The sequence below is a fragment of the Epinephelus moara genome, chromosome 8, assembly GCF_006386435.1.
Source record: "Epinephelus moara isolate mb chromosome 8, YSFRI_EMoa_1.0, whole genome shotgun sequence".
NCBI classification, from domain to species: Eukaryota; Metazoa; Chordata; class Actinopteri; order Perciformes; family Serranidae; genus Epinephelus; species Epinephelus moara.
In genome coordinates, this window is record NC_065513.1 from 12,127,452 (window position 1) to 12,147,921 (window position 20,470).

At 40.3% G+C, this 20,470-nt stretch overlaps 1 protein-coding gene and 1 non-coding gene across 2 annotated transcripts; both read right to left on the minus strand.

Moving 5' to 3' along the window:
• Positions 1-8,119: 8,119 nt before the first annotated feature.
• On the minus strand, positions 8,120-19,430 carry LOC126393973 (cytotoxic granule associated RNA binding protein TIA1-like). The gene is made up of 12 exons (XM_050050449.1): positions 19,205-19,430; positions 18,355-18,451; positions 18,000-18,098; positions 16,911-16,965; positions 16,479-16,566; positions 16,131-16,206; positions 15,806-15,914; positions 15,615-15,710; positions 13,730-13,814; positions 12,818-12,956; positions 11,196-11,350; positions 8,120-9,510 (listed from the first exon to the last, which is right to left on the minus strand). Exons 1-12 carry the CDS (start codon positions 19,231-19,233, stop codon positions 9,372-9,374), a joined length of 1,167 nt encoding a protein of 388 aa, XP_049906406.1. The 5' UTR covers positions 19,234-19,430; the 3' UTR covers positions 8,120-9,371.
• A 377-nt stretch (positions 19,431-19,807) lies between these two features.
• On the minus strand, positions 19,808-19,878 carry trnag-ccc (transfer RNA glycine (anticodon CCC)). Its single transcript has one exon. It is a non-coding gene; the product is annotated as a tRNA-Gly (tRNA).
• Between the last annotated feature and the right edge of the window lie 592 nt (positions 19,879-20,470).

Genomic DNA, 20,470 nt, shown 5'->3' on the forward strand with positions numbered 1-20,470 from the left:
TGCTGTGACTGGTCTCTTCAAACTGCACAACAAGCAGAACTGTCCTGATAAACTGCATTTTCTTTGCCACTTTCTTCTCAGTGAGTGTTTCAATGAGATTTATCGTTGTCAAAAAACTATTAAATCACATCACTGAGCCACATTATTGCATTAGGTGACATGCAGCAGTGGGCTTGTTACTCAAAAAAAGTAATTTATTACATATTACTCGTTACTTTTTCTAAAAGTTATATTATCTGCGTCCTTTCTCTTCAAAATTATAAGTGTAATCCCTGGTAAAATTCATTTTTTACCTCCTCTGTTGCCTGTGACCAGCGTTTTTCCAGGATCTCGCTGAAAGGTGGAGATACGCAACATCTCATCTACCACATACACAGCCACAAGCTTGATTAGTTCGTTGCTGCTTGTAGACTCAAAAAAATCATTCACTGGATGAACTCAATTAAATTGTGGGCAGGATTTCCATCCAAAATATATATATAGGCCAAACTCAATTTTGTGCATTGCGCCAACTCAATCTAAGCACATCATTGTAATATAGTCTAATTGAGTTCAAGTAACTCATTTTCACCAAATACTGCCTAAGTACAATTATTACATCAACGAAGTGCAATACATTTTCATTTGTCCAGCTTGAATTTATATAATGAACTGGTTATGAAATTATTGCATTTAGAAACTTAAATTTATTTAAGTTTAACCAACTCAGTAATAAAGTGAAAACTGGAAGTCAATAAAGGCTATAGCCTGCAGATGGCTATGATTAAAATCCACTTTTGGCTGTTTAAGCAGTGCAGGGCTGCAGCCATCCTCCACAGCGGCAGAGGGCTCACCTGTGGTGGGGTGTATTTCCAGAAGCTTCACATTGTTGTGTTGTCGTTTGAGTGTATTTCAGGAGGTTTGAGGTCATGTTTCTCGCAGTGGAAAAAGTTTTAGTACCACTGTTCATGTCATCTTTCCTCCTGACAAAATTAAAGTAATGTGAATCTAATCTCTCAACTTCCAAGCTAGGTTTCTGCTTTGTGATGTGTGAGAGCAACGATTGTGAAAATAAATCTGAGGATGTGACTGATTGTTGGATTTCTGAAATTCTAGCAGTAATTCTACACACTATTTGTCACTATAGAAAGTAATATTACTGTACTGCCCAACACTGGTGTTCCCTTTCTTGTTTCAGTCAATCCCACATACACCATCCAGTAAATACTCACTAGAGCACCAAAGGTGTATAAATCCACAGATGAAAATAGTCCCCAACAAAAACACTTCTTAATCCTGTCTGAGTGAGGTTTGCTTTTGCAGTGCCCAGCTGTTTTAGGAAATCATTGGGCCCTTATAAAAAATGAAACTATACATTTGTGACCTATTCGTAAAGATTTATATCTTCGGTAGGAACAAACAGGTGCCACAGAGTAGGTAAGTTAGAAAGTCCTGAGAGTGGGAGCCCCTGACTCACAACACAGGCCCTGTTGTGGCCGGTTGCTGTTCACGTTAGCCTGGTTGTTGTGTCAAAGCTGGTGCCGATCCAGGCTGCAACAATAAAATGTAAAACAGATCCATTAAAACTTGCATAAAAGAAAGGTTATTATTTGGCTGCAAACATTTTAAGCATTTATCATCATCAGCAAACACTGCTGTACCTTCTTCAAAGACTGCGTCTGACTGGTCTCCTGACTATAATAATTACCTCATATTTATATTGTACAGTTGTCCACTGGTTAAAGTAGAGTGCTTTAATTGCTTTGCTCTGTGTCACTCTGATTACATGTAGACACAATGAAAAGCAATGGAGGGAACACACATGTTAATGCGGTGCCGCAAGAGCAGCTTAAAAAGAGGAATTATCATCCAGTGTGGCTTTTATGCTCTTATTGTAGTGCATAGTGTATTTCCCTGCATAGACATGCACCAGTCCCTACATTACATACACACACACAATGTTCAGTGACTGAGTATGTGTGTATGAAACTGTGGTGTGACAGAATGCCTTAATTATGGATTAATTGTGTCATTAGCAGGTTTCTGCTGTTGCCACCACATTGGGCCTGTCAAGGTTAATTACTGGAACATGTTTATTTGCTGTCAGCCACTGCCGCAAGCTGTCACTTGCATGGAAACACAGACAAACACACACAGACGCTGTTCACTCAAACAATTCACAGGGCACCTCGTGTCCCTCAAGCCCTCAACGTTTTCCTCAGCTCTTTTGTTTCTGCTTCAGCACACTTTGTGCAGCTCTACGTCAGCCACCTGAAATATAAAAACACCGTGATCCTGCAGTTTCACCTCCATCGGAAAGAGACTAAAGTCACCAGTGGCAAAATTACAGGCGGTGCAGCTGCACCGGTGCCCGTCTGAAAATTATTTAGTGTGCTTATTAACAAAGGTGCTTATTAGTGTAGTTATCTTTTAGTTTATATACTTTCAAAAAACTAATGTTAATCATTTTCAATTTGCATTTCCAATCAGGGCTTGTGGATACACGTGGGTATGTTATTTTGGCAGGGGAGGTACTTTTTTATTGAGAGATAGATCAGCTTACCTAGATTTATTTTCACTATGAAACATAGTTTTTGTTATAGATGTATCAAAGATGAGGAGAAATAATGTCATAGTATTATTCATTGTGCCTTTTATTTATTTGGTCCTCCAGCCTGTGGAGAAACCATATTATTTTTTTTAAATTGTAACATAGGTTAGTTTAACTATTGTTGTCTGTGTCTCACAAACATGCCCCACACCGATTAGGAATTGACTAAATTCAAAACATTAACAGCCTGCAGTAGTCTGGTTTGATCACAGCTCTTTAGTCCAAAATCCAGTAGCCTGAAAATAACATTGTAAAGCAACACTGTGTAACTTTTGCTGAACAGTAGCCACTGTGGAGAATAGTGACAGCTGTGGGATGATGCTAAACCACTGTTTAGCTGTTTCAAATGCTAAGCCGCTGGAACAGCAACACAAGAGAGAGAGAGAGTGTGTCATAAAGTCAACAAGCGAAAATATCTAACATTAGCCACAATAAGCCTCTGGTCATACCAGACCAAGCAAACCTTCTGAGTGTAGCTTTTTAAATTGGGCAACACTGCATTTTATTGTTTGTGAGTTACACTTTAAATTTGTAAGATGGAAAATGTATTATTTTTCCCTCAAAAGTCACACAGTCGTACTTTAAAACGCAGCAAAAACACTTATGTCTAAGGCTTCAAAACAGTGTTACAGTAGTTTATCTATAGTCCTTGTCTATAGGAGCTGCACAAAGCCTTGAAGTGCGGCCTCTCATTACCAGCTGACGCCAATAAAAGTCTAAAAGTAAAGTGAGCATTGAATACTGAATCTATTCAGTCAAGTGGATTTATACATTTACATTTAATTAAATAAAGCAAGTATATAAAATATAAGGTGTGGATAAACAAAGGCTACAGGATGGGAAGGATTACATCACCACATGCTAGGAAAAAACACAAAAATCAAATAAATGACTGGCACATATAACTTGTTACATTTTATAAACATTTACTGTCATTACTGATTTATTAATTTATTGAGAAGAAGAACAATCTAGATGTAGAATATTGTACAAGATGAGTCTGGAAAACAAGGCTGCAGGAAAGGAAAGGAAAAATAAAACACTGTCATACATCACCACCTCTCGGGGAGAATGTGACATAAATGACTTGTTTGACCCCGGTGCAGATATATCCTTTTACAAAGTATTTAAATTGATTCCTTTATATTAATAACATTTGTCTGCACTTACACTACAAGCTTAAGAACAGTTAACAGATGTTAAACAGATGTGACAGGAGTCAAGAAGCCAGAGGGTGAGAGGACTTTCCCACAAATTTCCAAATAAAACAGACAATAATATGAACATGAACTGACCTTTTTACTACACACACACTGAACACAGCAATGCAGCACTGATCAGATGGTAATGATTAGAAATCGAATTTGGAAACTGATCCAGTCAAACCTTTATCACAGAATTTGGATACTCAGAGCATTTTGAGCTCAGTGCATTAGTAGATAAAGAGATATGAAACAAGGTATCATTTGTAAGACAGAAGAAGTTGTCCTAAATGTTAAATTAAGCCTGCTCTCCGTCCCACAAGGTTGGATTTTTTTAAACATGACAAGAACATTATTCAGAGGAAAGGGTGGCTGTGTGATTTTTTTTTTTTGTTAAAATACCTCAAAAAGCAGAGGAAGAAAAAGATGAGAGAAAGGAAGCAGGACAGACACAGAGAGAAAGCCATGGCCGCTTTGATTGATTTCAGCTGTAATCTCCTCACTAACTCATCTCCTGACATCTCTCTCTCTAACAGACTCTCCGTCCATTAAAGCCCAGTTGGGTCCTGGCTGAGCAGCTGTGAAGAGACAAAGCATTTATCAGCCTGTCAGCTCTTGCTGCCTGTTATTCCAGCCAGACAGACTGCATGGCTGTGAGAGACTCAATAACTCAGGCTGAGGAGAACTGCTGCTGCCTTACATGACACACACACACATTCAGTCCATGCACAGTGTTTAATATCTACGTACAAAGACTTTCTTAAATTTAAATAGATGCAGAAATTACAGGTTTTACTGTTTGAATTTACGAGCTCACACGTGATGAGTTCTGCCTGCTCGCAAACACACCTCAGTGTGGCAGAGAGACAGCTGAGACGCTGACAGACTGACTGACGGTCTGAGTGACACTGGGCTAAATAGCAGCAAAACCAGCCACCTGCTCCTCAGCACCATGCAGGAAACATGGACAGAGGGCGCCATCTAGTGCACAAACCCACAATCACAGCCTTCATGAGACAGCATCTTATCTGTATCGCAAGGAAGTTTTCAGTCATCCCCAAAGATACCAGAGAATAACCAGGTAGGCCTGCCTTTAGGGGCGAAGTGGACCACTGCAGAAGATGACTTCTTTTCCTGGTCATCAGTTGTTTTTGGTTATTATGGTTTGATTCCTTAGTCGCAAAGGAGAAGTGCAATTGAATGGGAGAGAATATTTCAATAAATCATTCAAGGAAAATCATCTCACTCCTGAAAAATGTGTACCTGGTGCTTTGCATAGATGTTAATTCTAATATGCAATATCTCCTATCCAACAACACTGAGACCCAGAAGACTAAATTTGTAATCATTTTTGAGACTTCATAATGAAAATAAAAATGTCATGATGATTCCAGTGATCCATTTCTCTTTGAAATGAGAGTTTAGATTTCAGGGGGGATACAGAGGCATGTCCACCCCCTCAATATTTAGAACGTGCATGATCCCACCACCAATAAAAACACGACAGTGGCAGAGGACTTTTACTTTGACAAAACATTTACTCCATTTACACCATAAATGAATGCAGAAAGGTTGTTTGATGCTCAAAATTTTCCTTTGGAGGACGACCAAACTCCTGTCCAATGTGTCCTGCCTAATGTGGAAACGAAACCTACACCCTCGGTCTGTGGTATTTGGTTTGAGTGCACACCCAGAGTTGTCGACCACTGTATGGCAACACTGACTGAGATTACATGGCACCAAATGTGGATGCCCCTCTCACACATGCAGTCTTTCCCTCAATGTTCGGGAACATTTCCTGCATGGGTTCATGTGTGACTGGGAGCAGGAATCAAAATTACAGAAAATCTCCAATTTCCCGCCCAAGACCTGGCAACATTTCAGGGAAAATGCAGGTACAGCTGTGTTGTGAATGACAGCAGTAACATAGCAGGGACAAGCATGTAAAGGGTAACAACTGTCTGAGGAAAGATGCTTTCATGTTAAGTGTGAACCAATCACATGACTCCGCTGATGATGTATTTGAATCTGCAATTTCTTTAGGGTTTAGAAATAGCTACCCCACTGCTTTCACAGGTGATTAAACACATTACAAGAACATTGACATGGGACAAAACAGCTCCTTGCCCACCATGAAAATAATAAGAGACATCTTTCACTGCGTACAGGTACATCCAGCCTCGCCCAGTCTTTTTCTTCTAATTTTATAGCATTTGGCATCCATAAGCGTTGTATTACTGCTATCTGCTGGACTGTCCCTTGCCTCAACTATTCCAGCATTGCCATGGCATGAAAAGGTGCAACACGGCAATGTTCCTGAATGTAGTGCCTGTGTGAATAGTAAAAAATTACTAGCAAAGCCTGAAAGGTTATTCCAGAAATTTACTGGTAACTATGTGTGAAAGAGGCTCTAACAGTGTTAAGATTAAGTTTAAAGCAGCAGACAAGGGCAAACTGCAACGGATCATCCAAGAGGGATCCCTCCTCAGTTGTTCTTCCTGAGGTTTCTACCGTTTTTTTCCCCGTTAAAGGGTTTTTTTGGGGTCCTTTGGAGGGTCCAGAGGGATGTCGTATGCTGTAAAGCCCTGTGAGGCAAATTGTGATTTGTGATATTGGGCTTTATAAATAAAATTGATTGACTGATTGATTCTCCTGAGGTGACTGGCTGCAATCCGCCATCCCTCCAGGACCCTGAGGCAGGCAGGAGAGATTGTGGCCAACCACACCCACCATGAACACTGCCTATATGCATTATATTAATGCACATCTTGGACTATTATATTTGCACATTGCACATATTGGTTCTGCAACTCTTGCACATCCTGCACAAAACTGTACAGCTTGTTCTGAAACAGCTATATTGTTCATATTTGATATGTTATAGTGCTTTTTGGAAGTATCTTTGCATTGTTTTACTGTAATTTCATTATTCATCATTTTCCTTCTATTTTAGGCTTAATTCAAAATACCTGAATAACGTTCATAACTTAAAATACACTGGACAATGTGTAATGAGTGTTTAACACTGGTTAAAAAAAGCACCAACATTTTCACTGCTTGACAGTTTTAATTTGTCATAGCATAAATGGCACAAATGTAATTGCTATCATTAATTATGTCTGCGTTGCATTCAGGAGCTCCAGTTCCACAACCCTGGTATTAACCCTTTTTACAGCAGACATTATGACATGTCATAGCAGGAAAAGCACAGGCGTGATTAATAACGTTGATGGCTCAGTTCCACTAATTTTTGCAGTAATCTTTTCCAGTGAGCCAGAACACACAATACCCCCCTCCAAGTGGAATGCAGCCACCATAATGTTATTAAATGCGCCATTGCGTTTTTCCTACACAGGTATTCTCCATCACTCACTTTTAGGAGCAAAAAGATACATGGTAGGCAGGATACATAACAGTACAGGTCTATCTGTCTTAGTATATAGTAGGTGTGAAAGGGAAAGTTATTTTTTAACCTGCCCTAGTTTCCCATGTTCTTGTGTCTATACTAATGGAGACCGTTTTTGTGACTGGTCCAGTATTGAGAGAGACAGCTGCAGCCACAGCTGTGAAACAGGCTGCAATGTAATCCCTATTTAGGTCCATTATAAGTGCTTGTTTTTGCTACTGACAGGTTCAGATTGTTATTAGAAGTGTCTGACAGCATTGAAACATTTTTCCTGTCTTTTCACGATAGTCTGTTTATTAGTGCGTGTAACAGAATATTGCTTACGAGAAAGTCTCTCTGAAATTCTGCTCACTTTTTCACACTGTTGAAATCAGCAGAATATTTATACTCTGTAGGGTCCGTTACATAATGTTGTCAGACACTAATAACAGAGCCTTTCATAACCCCTTTCCACCAACATTCAACTGGTTCCATTCTGGTTCCTGCACCTAATTTTGAACCATTCAGAGCATTTTCATCAAAATGAATTGGTTCAGAAAAGTTGGTTGCCAGCTAGAACCAAAAACAACAGGTTTTACTTGACCTGAATGGTGATGAGATCAGTGGGCATGTCATATTCTGCAGGCTGGGAGGAGAGGATGGAGAAGGCAACGATGTAGAAGTCAAAGGAGAAATCATCAGACAAAAAAGACCATGCGAGGCCTCATTAATAGTTGGTTCATACACCCTCTTTCAACTTTTAAGTTCTTCACAGCAAAACATTTCACACAACAAAACCTTTTAAAGGGAGAAATAACAATCTAGTTAAAAACAAATACTTTCACATTAAAAAGTTTTCAAAAGCAGTTTCTGAATGAAAGCTCCATAAACGTTTCCTGGAATAACAACCCCTCAATGAGAAAAAGGAAAACAAACGCATAGTGTGGTTTATGTGCATTAGCATTTTAATTGGACAAAGCAAGAAAACATTGATTACAGTAGCAGAGTCATCAGTTCTCAGGGCTAACACCTTTCTAAACAAAAGGGTTTGAAAATGTCTGTAGGCACTGCCTAATTAAAAAGAGGATCTTGTCAGCTAAAAGAAACCAGCTCTATAAGGCAACAGTTACAATGTAGGCCTCCCCATTTCTCTGGCAAAAAGAGCAAGTGTAAAGGTTGAATCCACTCAGATTTTTGATATAAAATACTGGCATTTCAATAGATATTTAAAAACCATCAGAAGTGTCAAACATGTTCACCCTTTAAACATTTGAATTGTGTTAAATTTTAAGTATGCACTGCATGGCAATGCCATTTTATCCCTGCATGGAAGAATCGTGTGTTGCACTGTGCCAGTGTCACATTAGATAGTGCCACTCTGCTACGTACAATGTTGGAGTTAACTGTCAAGTTATCAAAACAAAAAAAGAAAGCAAGCACCCACAGTTAACAGTAGCATTTTACTTACATCGTTTCAAATGGATGAATGGTTATTTACACGTGGCGAAAAAAGATTTGAGGCTGTCCGAAAGATATGGAGGAGAAATGGAATGCAAAAAGGAAAACGCTCTCGGTAGTCAAATTTGTCCCAAGTACAAGAGAGGAAAAAACTGTGCAATATTTATCTGCCCGTACAGAGAAACAGCAGTGGCAACAATCCCTGCGATTGATTTTAATCCAAGAGAAAAATGAGAACAAATTAAACAGATTTCCATTCCTCAAATAATAACTAAGGTTCATAACTTAGCACAACTCAGACTTAAACAGTTTCTTTAAAAAAAAAAAAAAAAAAAAGAAAAAAAGCCTCTCTGTGGCTGTTTGAGAGGAAAGATGTGAAAATGGAAGCAATTTGTAAAACCAGAAAAAAAATCCAAAAGTTTCTCCTTTACAGTTTTATACTCATTTACAGTTAACTTAAAAATGGTAAGAGCCCTGGTTCATGGCCAGTCTTGCCTACCACAGAGGGTGTAAATACCTGTGTGGGTCAAATCGCTCCTCTCTGGCTCCCGTTACCTCAACCCCCCCATGAAATCCCATTTACATCTCCTACAGGCGGCAACCTTCCCATTAGGTTCCACATCCCAGTAAAAGTCTTAGTCCTGCCACAAATGGAGGCGGTGTTACACAGCCCCGCGGGGCACCGTACAGCCAATAAGAGGCTGATGGTTGACAAATCTCCCACCCTGCCCACTTATCAGTGTGTGGGGTATCCTGCGGCTCCCATACCAGGCTGGTTGGCTAGCATACTCCCATTCAATCCCTGTGTAGGCTCCATAACCCCACCGTTACTGATGGCGCTCATGCCAGTCCACCCAGCACTGGCCGGTAAGTGACTGCAAAAAACGAGGTAAAGAGAGAGAGAGGGAGAGACAGAGAGGGAGAGGGAGAGGGAGAGGGAGAGAGAGAGAGAGAGAGAGAGAGGGGAGACAGAAAGACAAAATGCCAGCAGGTTAGAAGAGACAAGGCGAAAGGGAGCCAAAGGGACGGTTTATATTAGAGCTACTAGAATCTGGACAGGCTAGAATGAGAACAAGAAGGCAAACAGAGTTATCAGAGGTTGTGAGGGTGAGGCAGGCTGGGCAAAAATCTAGCGAGCGAGAAAAAAAAAAAAAAAACAGAAAGTGGAGGTCTGTTTGGAGGGGCCAAAGGTAAGTGTAATTTGATTAAACATGGGTGGAGAAGCAGACAAAGAGCATAGAGGCTAAGCGCAGCAAGCTAAATATTCCTTTCTACCCCCCTCCCAACTGCTGATAATCATGAACATACAACAGCTGTAATCAGCCTACACACAGTTACACCACACTGTATACAACAACGTGGATTATCTTCATTCCTCTTGCAACACTTATACATTTGGCCACAATATATATCAACCTAGGAAGGCAGATTCTCACCTAACTCACATGTTGTGTCTTCAGTCTTTAATGATTCATGTAATAAAACTAAATTCTAAGTTCAGTGTGGAGATTAGAGAGCTTATACAGGATAAAGTATCATCTTCAAATTTCAAGTCAAGAGAGGCCGAGCCCCTTTCTCTGGATTTGTGCATTCACTGTACATTCGACAATCAAACACACTATCACTGCTTGCATCACCTCACACCTTTGTACAGAGCCTAGTAGTACAGCTGGTCACCAAGAATTTTAGACTGTCAACAACATATGGCCTCTCCTTTATTTCTTTTCTTGGGTGCACAAAACGTCACTGCACATAGGCTGTCTAAATAAAAACAAAATTTGATAACAACCTACAAAAGATATTTAATATGTCCTACTGACATTCATATACAGATCAAATCCTCAGGTATATGTAGAAATAGATAAATGAAATCAAAAAGAAAATAATGTAAAAAGCTATGACATGAATGTAGACATACAGAAACAACTCAACAGCCTTGAAGAACACAGTCCTTACACACAGTAGGCAGTTGTACAAAAAAGGGAAATGAAATCTTCACCAACAAACTATCCAGAGGTGTGGACAGCATGTGAAACTTTTTTCAGGGCTTTTAGCATCAATCTTGTTCAGTCACGTAAGTCAATTATCTTTAAGTTTACTGAAAGTCCAATGATAAGCTTTGAGCTACTTTCAGGCAGTTTTCTTACAATCATGTTGGAGGAGGCTACAGTTTTAAACTATTTGGTGCCTAATTCAAGTGACAAAACCTGTTTGGAACAGACCCCTTCAGTTATTACGATGTGCTGTGCACAGTGAGCAGTTATGACAAACTGAAGTGAGATTAACAACAAAATTTAAGTTCAGATAGTGTGTGTGTGTGTGTGTGTGTGTGTGTGTGTGTGTGTGTGTGTGTGATTATTTCTCAATGTTCTCGAGATGAGCGAAGTGAGGGGCTGGCGAGGGGAGGAGAGAAGAGGATGTGAGGTTGGAGGAGGGAGGTCATGGCTCCCTCCTGTGGCCAGAGCTGGCTCTCGCTGCCCAGGTCTTGAAGAGGGACTCTGGTGGTGCTGGAGTAGAAGGAGGCGGTGAAGGGGAGCCCTGTGCAGACCGTGCTACTTACTTGAAGCCCTGCTGGTTCCAAGCCTGGCCGTAAACGCCGTAGGTGGGAACCTGCCACCCATTTGGGACGTACTGGCTGATCTGGGGCCCGTTGCCGTACCACTGGCCCCATTGGCCGTAGGGCTGGGCTGCCGCTGGGAAGCTCATCTTGTTTTGCTGTAGGGTGCAGAACAAGTATGGCATTAGTAAGCAGTTTGAAAATTCCTCCATGACCGTCTCAAAATATCATTTAACGATATATGCAAACTAACTATATAAATTGAAATAAGCCAAGAAAAGAAAAATGCCCAAACAAAATTATCCTGTGTTTCCCTCTGAATTAACTAGTTCTCCTGAAGAAATAAAAAAATAAAGATCTTTTACATGACATTTAGTGGCTTATCCAAACAAAGAAATCCATGCCTTTCTTTTTCTGCTGAGAACTTGCACAATTTTTACATGGATAACTAACTGGAAAAACATTAGGTCACTATGTGATGCAATCATGTACTTTTAAAAACAACTTCAGCCAGAATAACAAGGTCCATTTCCCTGAGTATGTCAGTGGGAGGTGCACAGATTTAAAGCACAGATTTAAAGCCCCACTCCAGCGTATGTTATTTTTTTTAATGATTTTTTGTCGAATTGAAATATGAAACTGTAATTTCCTGACAATTTAAACTAGTCACACTGTTTGCTAAAAATCTTAGAGAAATTACTCAATTTAGTGCTCAATGTTTTTTTTTTGTTTTGTTTTTTAAAAAAAGGTTGCTGCTACATCAGGAAGATGACATATGACTGTAGCAGAATCTGCAGATCAAAAATCATCCTCTAACCATGCACAGGTGCACTGTCATGTCTCTTTGCGTCTGAGCGACAAAACAATTGTGAGCTAGCTTGTCAAGTTATCTTGTATTTTGGCTACACTGAAGACAAACGAATGCAGACCATTTGCGAAGCAGATGTGGCGTGGATTGTATCTTTTTACTGGCTACACCGCACAGCACAGGGTTGTGTGAGTCACAACCAAAACAAGATGGTGAGCTTTCGTTTGGGGATTATTTTTTCCGTTTTTGGACCCAGCACAGTGCTATGAAATGTTCATTTTTTCCAGAGTTTGTGTAATATGGGTAAGTTAACATCTGCAGACTTCAGTAGGCTTTGTAAGTGATACAGTTACTGAGCAAATGACAGCTGGTACTGGCAAAATTCTCCACCTTATAACTTACATTAAGAGTGACTGCTATCGCTATCCATGCTAATATTCATGCTGCTGTTTTGACACGTACATTCGTGCAGCAGCCTGGTTGCCATGGTAACAGATTATATCCGCCGACTAACCACACCCCAATTCTCTGTTTGAGAAGGAACTTCAGCCAAAAAACAGGAAGTAACACTGGCTGGAGTGGGGCTTTGAAGGCCTGCTTTACGTTAAGATCACATCCCCTTCAATTGAAATTAAATCAAGGGTGCAAAATATTAAATTACTCGTCTTCATTAGGATCCACACTTGTGATTTCAAATCAGCTGATGCTGTAATTACAGACTCGTGATACACAGCAGCAATACCTTGCAGCTGTCATCGTATGTCATCTCCTTTCTATGTGCAGTTTTTTTAACATGTACAGTATCTGCTGTCCTTACCTGGGGCAGAGGCATCTGCTGCATCGGGTTCATCATGTCCGGGGTCTCTTTACCCCAGTAGCATTTGACTATGTGGCCCTCTATTGAGGTACCATTCACTGACACAATGGCATGGGCTGCTGACTCATGGGAGTTAAACCTGGTCAAAAACAGAGGGAGAGAGACACCAAGGTCACACTGATTTGTTAGATATTTACTTAGCAAGGGTGACCACACCGCTGCTGGGGATCTGCTCTGTTAACAGACCGTTAGAAGAGGATGAATATTTATTAGATAGACTATGTGGTCACTCATGAATCATGGATAACAATACAAGCATCTAATAGGTATTTCATCTAAATTTCAGGGACTGGAATAAATACTTAATCTGAGTCAGTCAATCAATGTTTTTCAGGTCAAGAACACCTAAGCTGAAAGACAGACGGAGCAGGGACCCCCTACTACATATATTGTATAAAATTGAGTTGCATAGTAAACTGGGCTTATAACGTGTATTCAGACACATTCTAATTTCAGGGACAAAAAAGGAGAAAAAAAAAATGAAATTAAAACCCTCGGGGTCATGGACCCCCTGCAGCAATTCTGGGGACACCCTGTTGAAGACCCAGGATCTCAGTAATCATTACAATTATTTTCTGATACCAGAACATAGAAAAGCAAAAACCTATATGTGGATAAAATCTATGCCACTTATATAATTAAAAACATGTTATTTCAGTGGTTCTCAGTTAAGGTCCTCAGTGTTCAGAGCACTGCAGATTTTCTCTCCTACCTTGGAGTGAACTTCATTCTCCCTACATCTAACGTATCATTGCTTGATTATATGGCTAGAACAAAAACAGCAGCACCTCAGATCTCTAGGGACCAGGATCAGGAAATAGTGCATCATATGTTGACCAAATTTCCACGTACCTTACAAATGAATAGCCTTTGTCTGGGAAAACTCTGATTTCCATGATTTGTCCAAAGGGAGAGAAGGTCTGTCTCATCAGTTGCTCTGAAGGCCAAACAAAGAGGGGATATATGTCATTGTTTGTATGTCGACTGATGCATCATTTAAAAAAAAAAAAAAAAAACGCTGCATACCAACATCATAAGGTATGACTCTCTAGGTGGTTAAATTCACAGGCAGGTCAAAATTTTGCTGATAACACCACAGGGCTTGAGAATGAGCTCTCTGAGCAGAATAAACTAAGAGACCTATTAACACATTGGGAGACATATCGTGTCACAGGGCCAGTGAAGTTTATTCTGAAACAACCCTGTAACTTCAATTTAAATCTCTGGATTCAAATACATTATCTCTGAGCATGTTCTGGGATGCCATTTTGATTGTTGCTTTGTAAGTTTGATAAGATCAAAGTGTAACAGTTCAGTGGCTGTGTTCATTTTAATAAGGGAATATATCATCCATTGTAATGGTATGGCTCTCTCATGTGTTCATAGTTTCAGGACAACAACAGAGTTCTATTGGGTTATATGTCGGGTTGGGTACGGATCAGTACCTCCTGGACCAAATGACAACGAAGATTTTGGTGCCAGATTGTGTGTGAAGCGAGTACATGGTCAAGAGAGTGGGAGAGCGAGCAAGTGAGTGTGATTGTCTGTGTTTGTGTGTGTGTGTGTGTGTGTGTGTATGAGTGATGGTAACACCGCAGAACAGTGAGGTTGTGGCGACCTCAGCAGAGTGTATGAAGTTAAATGTAGCAGTGCAATGTGTGTACAGTTTAAGCTATTTGTCAGTGAATACATGATACAACTCCTGAAAACCTAAGACAAATTGGTCGCCACCCACTGATTAAATTGAGGAGTGTTAGCGCTGAAGTTAGCAAGCGCACTTAATCACACTTAAGATGGACTGTTAAGGTGGACCCACTATTCTCGTTGTAATGACAATGTCGGGCGCTCACTGAGAAATGTCTGACTGCTGAGTCTCTCCTAGGGTTGGGTATTGCTCATATTTGAATCAGTACCAGTGCCAGCACAGATAGATTTCACATAAATCAGCACTCGGTGGTACTGACATAATTTGGTCAGTAGCCACAGAAGTACAGAGTTCAATACCCTATCCAAGTCACTCCTGAGTTAGGGAGTCAGTCGATCCCAACTCAAAATGTATTTTGCTGTTGCTAGTATTGTAACTGTTATTAGGTGTTAAGTTATTGTAGTTGGGCTGATTTTTTAATGACAATTTGTTCTGTGACATTGTAAGTGCTGTTTTGTATTTATTCGTATTTATAAATCTAAGTATACATTAAACTGTTAAGAGTTATTATTCAATACCAAATCCAAATTTGCCTTTGCAATACAAAAACAAAAATAGCTGTAAAATAACTGTCACTACAGCCACACAGTACGAGACAAATAATCTGAGGATAAAATCTGGTTCCACCTCCTCCTCCTACTGCTGCTTCTAATGGCATTTGTAAGAATCCACCGTGCCTGATGGAAAACAATCAATCAGAGCCGAGGAGTCTCTAACGCAGCTGTCAATCATGTCAATCACTGCTCGTGAACTGTGGGCAAAGTGTCAAACAAGACAAAAGTTTGCTCTGGCCAGCTGGCAGTGCTTATATTTGGCTGGGCTGTTTTCAACATGGCAGCCGAGTCACAGAGGTTCTCATTTTACAGCTAAACAGTGCACTAAAATATGTTTCTGAAAACATTTGAGGAGAGATTATTATTTGCTGTAATATTAATTGTATCTCTGTGATCTCTCTGCTGTCCTCACCCAATACTACTACTGTTAGTATCATTATCATACCGATGGTAGCATGGTACTAATAGTATTCATTACCTGTCAGTCCTGTGCTGACTCCCCCACAATACACAGTGCAGTTACTGGGGCTAGACTGACTCACTACTTCATCAAAGGATAGGTGCTTGGAGTTATCTGCCAGGAGGGGAAACAGAGAAGTTTCTTCAGTTAATACGTGAATCCAACATCCTGTGTAATCAAGCAAAACATGCACATTCATGACAACGCACTTTCATAGGTGGTCTTTGGGGCGGGAGGCTTTCTTGTGGCCCAGTTAGTTCGAATCTGTCTGCCTCCTAACCACTGACCACCCATCTGCTGAATGGCGTTCTCTGCATCCTGGAACAGAGAAAAAAAAAAATCAGGTTATTTCGTTGAGCTGATGTAAAATCTAAAATGAATCCCTAAATATTTCATACAACAAGAGAGAAACTATTCTGTTTTTTGGAGCATGTTTATTGACAATGATAATATGTAAGATTTCCACCAATAACAGCAGCAATAACTGGACGCTGCATTAAGGTTAATAATATGATTGTTTGTCTTTGTACTAACCCATTTGTTGAAGAAAGACACAAAGCCATAGCCTTTAGATTTCCCTGTAGCCATATCTTTCACAACACGAGCATCTCTGTGGACGAACACACCAAAAAGAGTACATTAAAAACATGCAGCACAAAGCTTATCAACACTAAAAGCGTAAAACAATAATGGTTTCTCCAAAACTCACTGAAATTGCATAATCACATTACCCTCTATGTATGTAAATACCCAAGATTTCTAATATCTTTTCTTAATAGTATTTTAGTGTGAGGCAGAGTAAGGGATAACAAATAGTTCCCATTCATTTTCTTCAGTCAATCCTTGATTTAATTAGTTGTGTCAGTAAATCTTGATACTTACGATATCCTGCCAAATGGACCGAAGGCAGCTTTGACGTCTTCTGTAGTTATTTCTGGGCTGAGGTCTCCAACAAAGACATGAAAGTGATCTATTGAGGGAAATAGAAAATATAGTTTAGACATGCCATATGTATCAATACCCAATCTATTTCAAGTTTTTATACTGTTGCATGATTGTAAATTTCTGTTAGAGTGCTGATAAATATTAGTTTGTTAGCAGGGCAAGGACAAAATGAGAGTTATCTTGGCAAAACCACAGTCGAGACAAGTAATTGAAATGAAAGCCACTACATCAAAATAACTAAACATATAAGCAATGAAAAGCTTTTCCTGTCATTTTCCATCTTTCTATCTGATTAATATGTCTTTAAAATCTGTTTTTCCAATGTTTTAATTTCATGAAGCATTTTCCTCCACAGGCATTTGTACTTACTACTTGTGTCTTTTTTCTGGCTGGTTGGCGTCGTGGCCCAGTTGACTTTGACCTCCTGCGGAGAGGGGCAGAGAAAAAGCAGGCCAGGTGGGGTATGTTTACATCATTTCAAGTAAAACCTGCTTCTCTCCACTTACAGAGTGTATGATTTTAAGACTGAGTTAAAAGTACTTATGTAAAATCAACTAAAAATTAAATCTCTTACATGTGTCTTTTGACTCACGTCTGCCCTGCCCTAGCCTACTATTTGTGACGCAAACAGTTTTACAACTAAACGTAGGAATTCATTAGCAAAAAACAAAGCATATAACCACAATATGATACAAAAATGGGTCATCAATGCAATGTTTACTTAGAATGGAAGGCAAAAGCAAATAAGAACACATGCAGATATTAGTGAAAGTTACACAACTCATCTGCAGTGTTTGCCAATGAAACGCACCTTATCTAGTTTGGTTGACTAGCACTGAACCCAGAAACTAAACTCATTATTAAGCCATCCAGCATGACTTTAATAATATTCCTTTATAAGGCCCTGTGGTCTTTTAAACATTGCAGATTAAAATGTTAATGTTTGCTTTATTGTTCTAGATAACCCAACTCTATCCAGTACCTCCCAGACTTTTTGTTTCACCATGTTCCCGATGTAGCTCACATGGTCTTTAAGACGTAATTGACAGTATGGCACTGGCTTGTTCAGTCCATCCTTGAAGTACATTTCTATCGTTATTTTATTCTTCCCAGGCCTTACTGTGCTTGACACACTCAAGCCATGTGGTGGCATTATCCTCCACAACTAACATCATAGCATCATATATTCCAAGACCATTGGATTTAAGAGGTCCTAATGAAACCAATTTTTCGCTACAGAGATGACTTTCTGGCAGTAGTAATGCTCTGAAATGTTCAGGATCTGATTTGGACCCTGTCTCCAGCAGCTTCCCCTACTCAGTCAGAAAACCCTATCTAATCAATGGAACAGAAATGCTAGCAGTTCACTGGTTTTGGTTGTTTACAAGGCACACAACCTACATCCCCCACACCCGAAGCCCACCCATCCCCACTCACCCTGTAGACACGATAGCTTACCTTACCCATTATTTTCCTTCCATTCATGGCTGCCAATGAGGCAGCTGCATGCCTGTGGTCATAGAACTCCACAAAGCAGTACGGATCATTTCCGGCCGTCTGTCAACGTGAAAACAAGACTGATATTAAGTTCACAGCAAGAGTGATAATTTGTTCACTGCAGATGACAAGAGCCACCTACTGTAGTTTGGAGTGTCAGACCTGATCTAATAGACTCGGGGAGGAAAATCAATATCAAGCACATCTGTAGACTGAGGCTTTCACAAGCAGCCCCACCACCTTTCAGGTCACTGCTGAGTGCCATTACCTTCAGTGAATAATTTACACAATGTATAACAGAGAGGATAACACTCACATCAACTATCATTTTACAACTCTTGCAGGGTCCTATCTGTGTGAAGACCTGCACAATGAGGGGCTCGGTGACATCCCTGGACAGATTCCCCACATACCTAGAAACAAGGAGAGAGATGGGGGAATTGAGTCTTTGTCAAACAGGAAGTAGCATGCAAACAAAGGCTAGTTAACCGGGCTAGCTACAACCCACAACAATTCCTTATATTAAACATAAAAACATCAATGATAGTGGACTAAATACTACTGGGGATAGTCTAAATTTTACACAGACAACTCCAGTACGGTCAGTCTTAGTGGAGCTGTCCCGGGCCGTCTCTGCGAGCGTTGACGTGGCTTGTCTGCCAGCTAGCTAAAGATAGCCGGTTCAAACGGGCCTCATGCTAAGTGGGTTGGCAACTATCGACACTAAAATTATATCTATTCCGATGGGGTCTCGCTGACGCCTGGCTATTACTAATAAAACACGACTATTTTAGTAAATAAAGATATCATTCAGTGAAAACGTGTCCATTTTAGAAGAAGTGATTGGCTGGCTAGGCTTGCAACTCTGGCTAATGATAGCTAGCATTAGCTAGCCCTTCAGTTTCATTTTCAGGCGAGTTACGGTTCCGTCTATTTATACGACAAAATCAAACAGAACTTTACGTTTATAGCGACAATGTACTGGGTCTTATTGTATTTAAACGCGTCGCTATTTTCGACATGACGCGAATTAAATGGCCATTTGAGGCAAAATTACAAGGTTACACAGTTTTTAATTGAAACAACAACGTGGAAACATTTAGGACGCGCCGTAGTTACACGGAGCCTTCCCATTCCAGGACATAGACAGGGCCGCCGTTACTCACAAGGTTCTGGGTTGATCGTCCTCCATCATCAAGGTTTAGTGGTCGCGTCCTGAGAGGTCTTTAATCCAATGACATAAAAATGGCTTATGCTTAACTCGAGCGACCGCGAACGTAAAGGCTATAACTACTATTCAATAATAAATCGGTGGCCGATTCTGCTCTCACACACACCGCAGACAGCCTCAGTCTGATGCAAACAATAGGAAGTTGAAGATGGCGGAGAAGCGGCGTCAGCAGCGTCAACCTGCGCGCTGAAATGAAGCCAAAATCAAGCGCTCTTTCTCCCACACACAAAGATGTGCCCCCACATCTTTAAGACATGAGCTGCAAACACAGCGGGTTTTTGTAGCTTTGCATAAGTGTGCAGAATAATATTTTTCCATTAGCCTATTTATGGCCATAGCTTAATCGACAAAGTGCAGAAACGTTAGTGAAATTACAACTGGAAACATCTGGAAAGTGCGTGTAAATCAGCAAACGTCGCAAGACGATAACCGGCAATACAGCTGATTTGTACTCCAGCATAATTTGCTATAGTTCATCAACGATTGTTGCGACGCTGTAATTTGTAATGTTTATTGGTAGTGACCGATGCAAAACACGTGCGCCGCCCGGGAATCGAACCCGGGTCGCAAGAATGGGAATCTTGCATGATACCACTACACCAGCGGCGCCGATGCCGATGAGGGGGGAAGTCTATCATTATCAAGCTAGCCTAATTTTATCTATTAATAGGAAAGGCAATAAAAATTGATGGACAAAAAGGAGAAAGAAGACTAATAGTGTAAAACATCTACAGAGTGCCCCAGGAATGAGTCATAGGACACGTAAATCGTTTTACCACTCACAGTTCCCTTAAAGCCAAACCAATGGGTTTTCTTGAATTTCTTGAATAGGATTTTGGTGGGTGAAATAAGGTCTGTGGCTAACAAAAGCTTAACAGACGTTCACCTCTTTGCTCTCGGACAGAAAATACGCCAGTTAACACCCCACTTATGGGCTTTGAAACTTCCATATGTGTTGCTATGGCAGTTGGTGACAAGTGGCTAAATGAGACTACAAACGTCATCACGCTGAGCCGAGCCGAAAACGGCTTTACAGTCTTGTAATGGTGATGACGTTAGGTCATGAGACCATTGTGTAGTTTGTTTATAGCCTAATGTTAGCTTTTTACTTCGGGCAATTGCATTTAAGCTTCAATAATCATGAAAGTGGTGTTCATTAGTGAAGATTATCTTGCTGATCAAAACTAAGTAACATAAACAT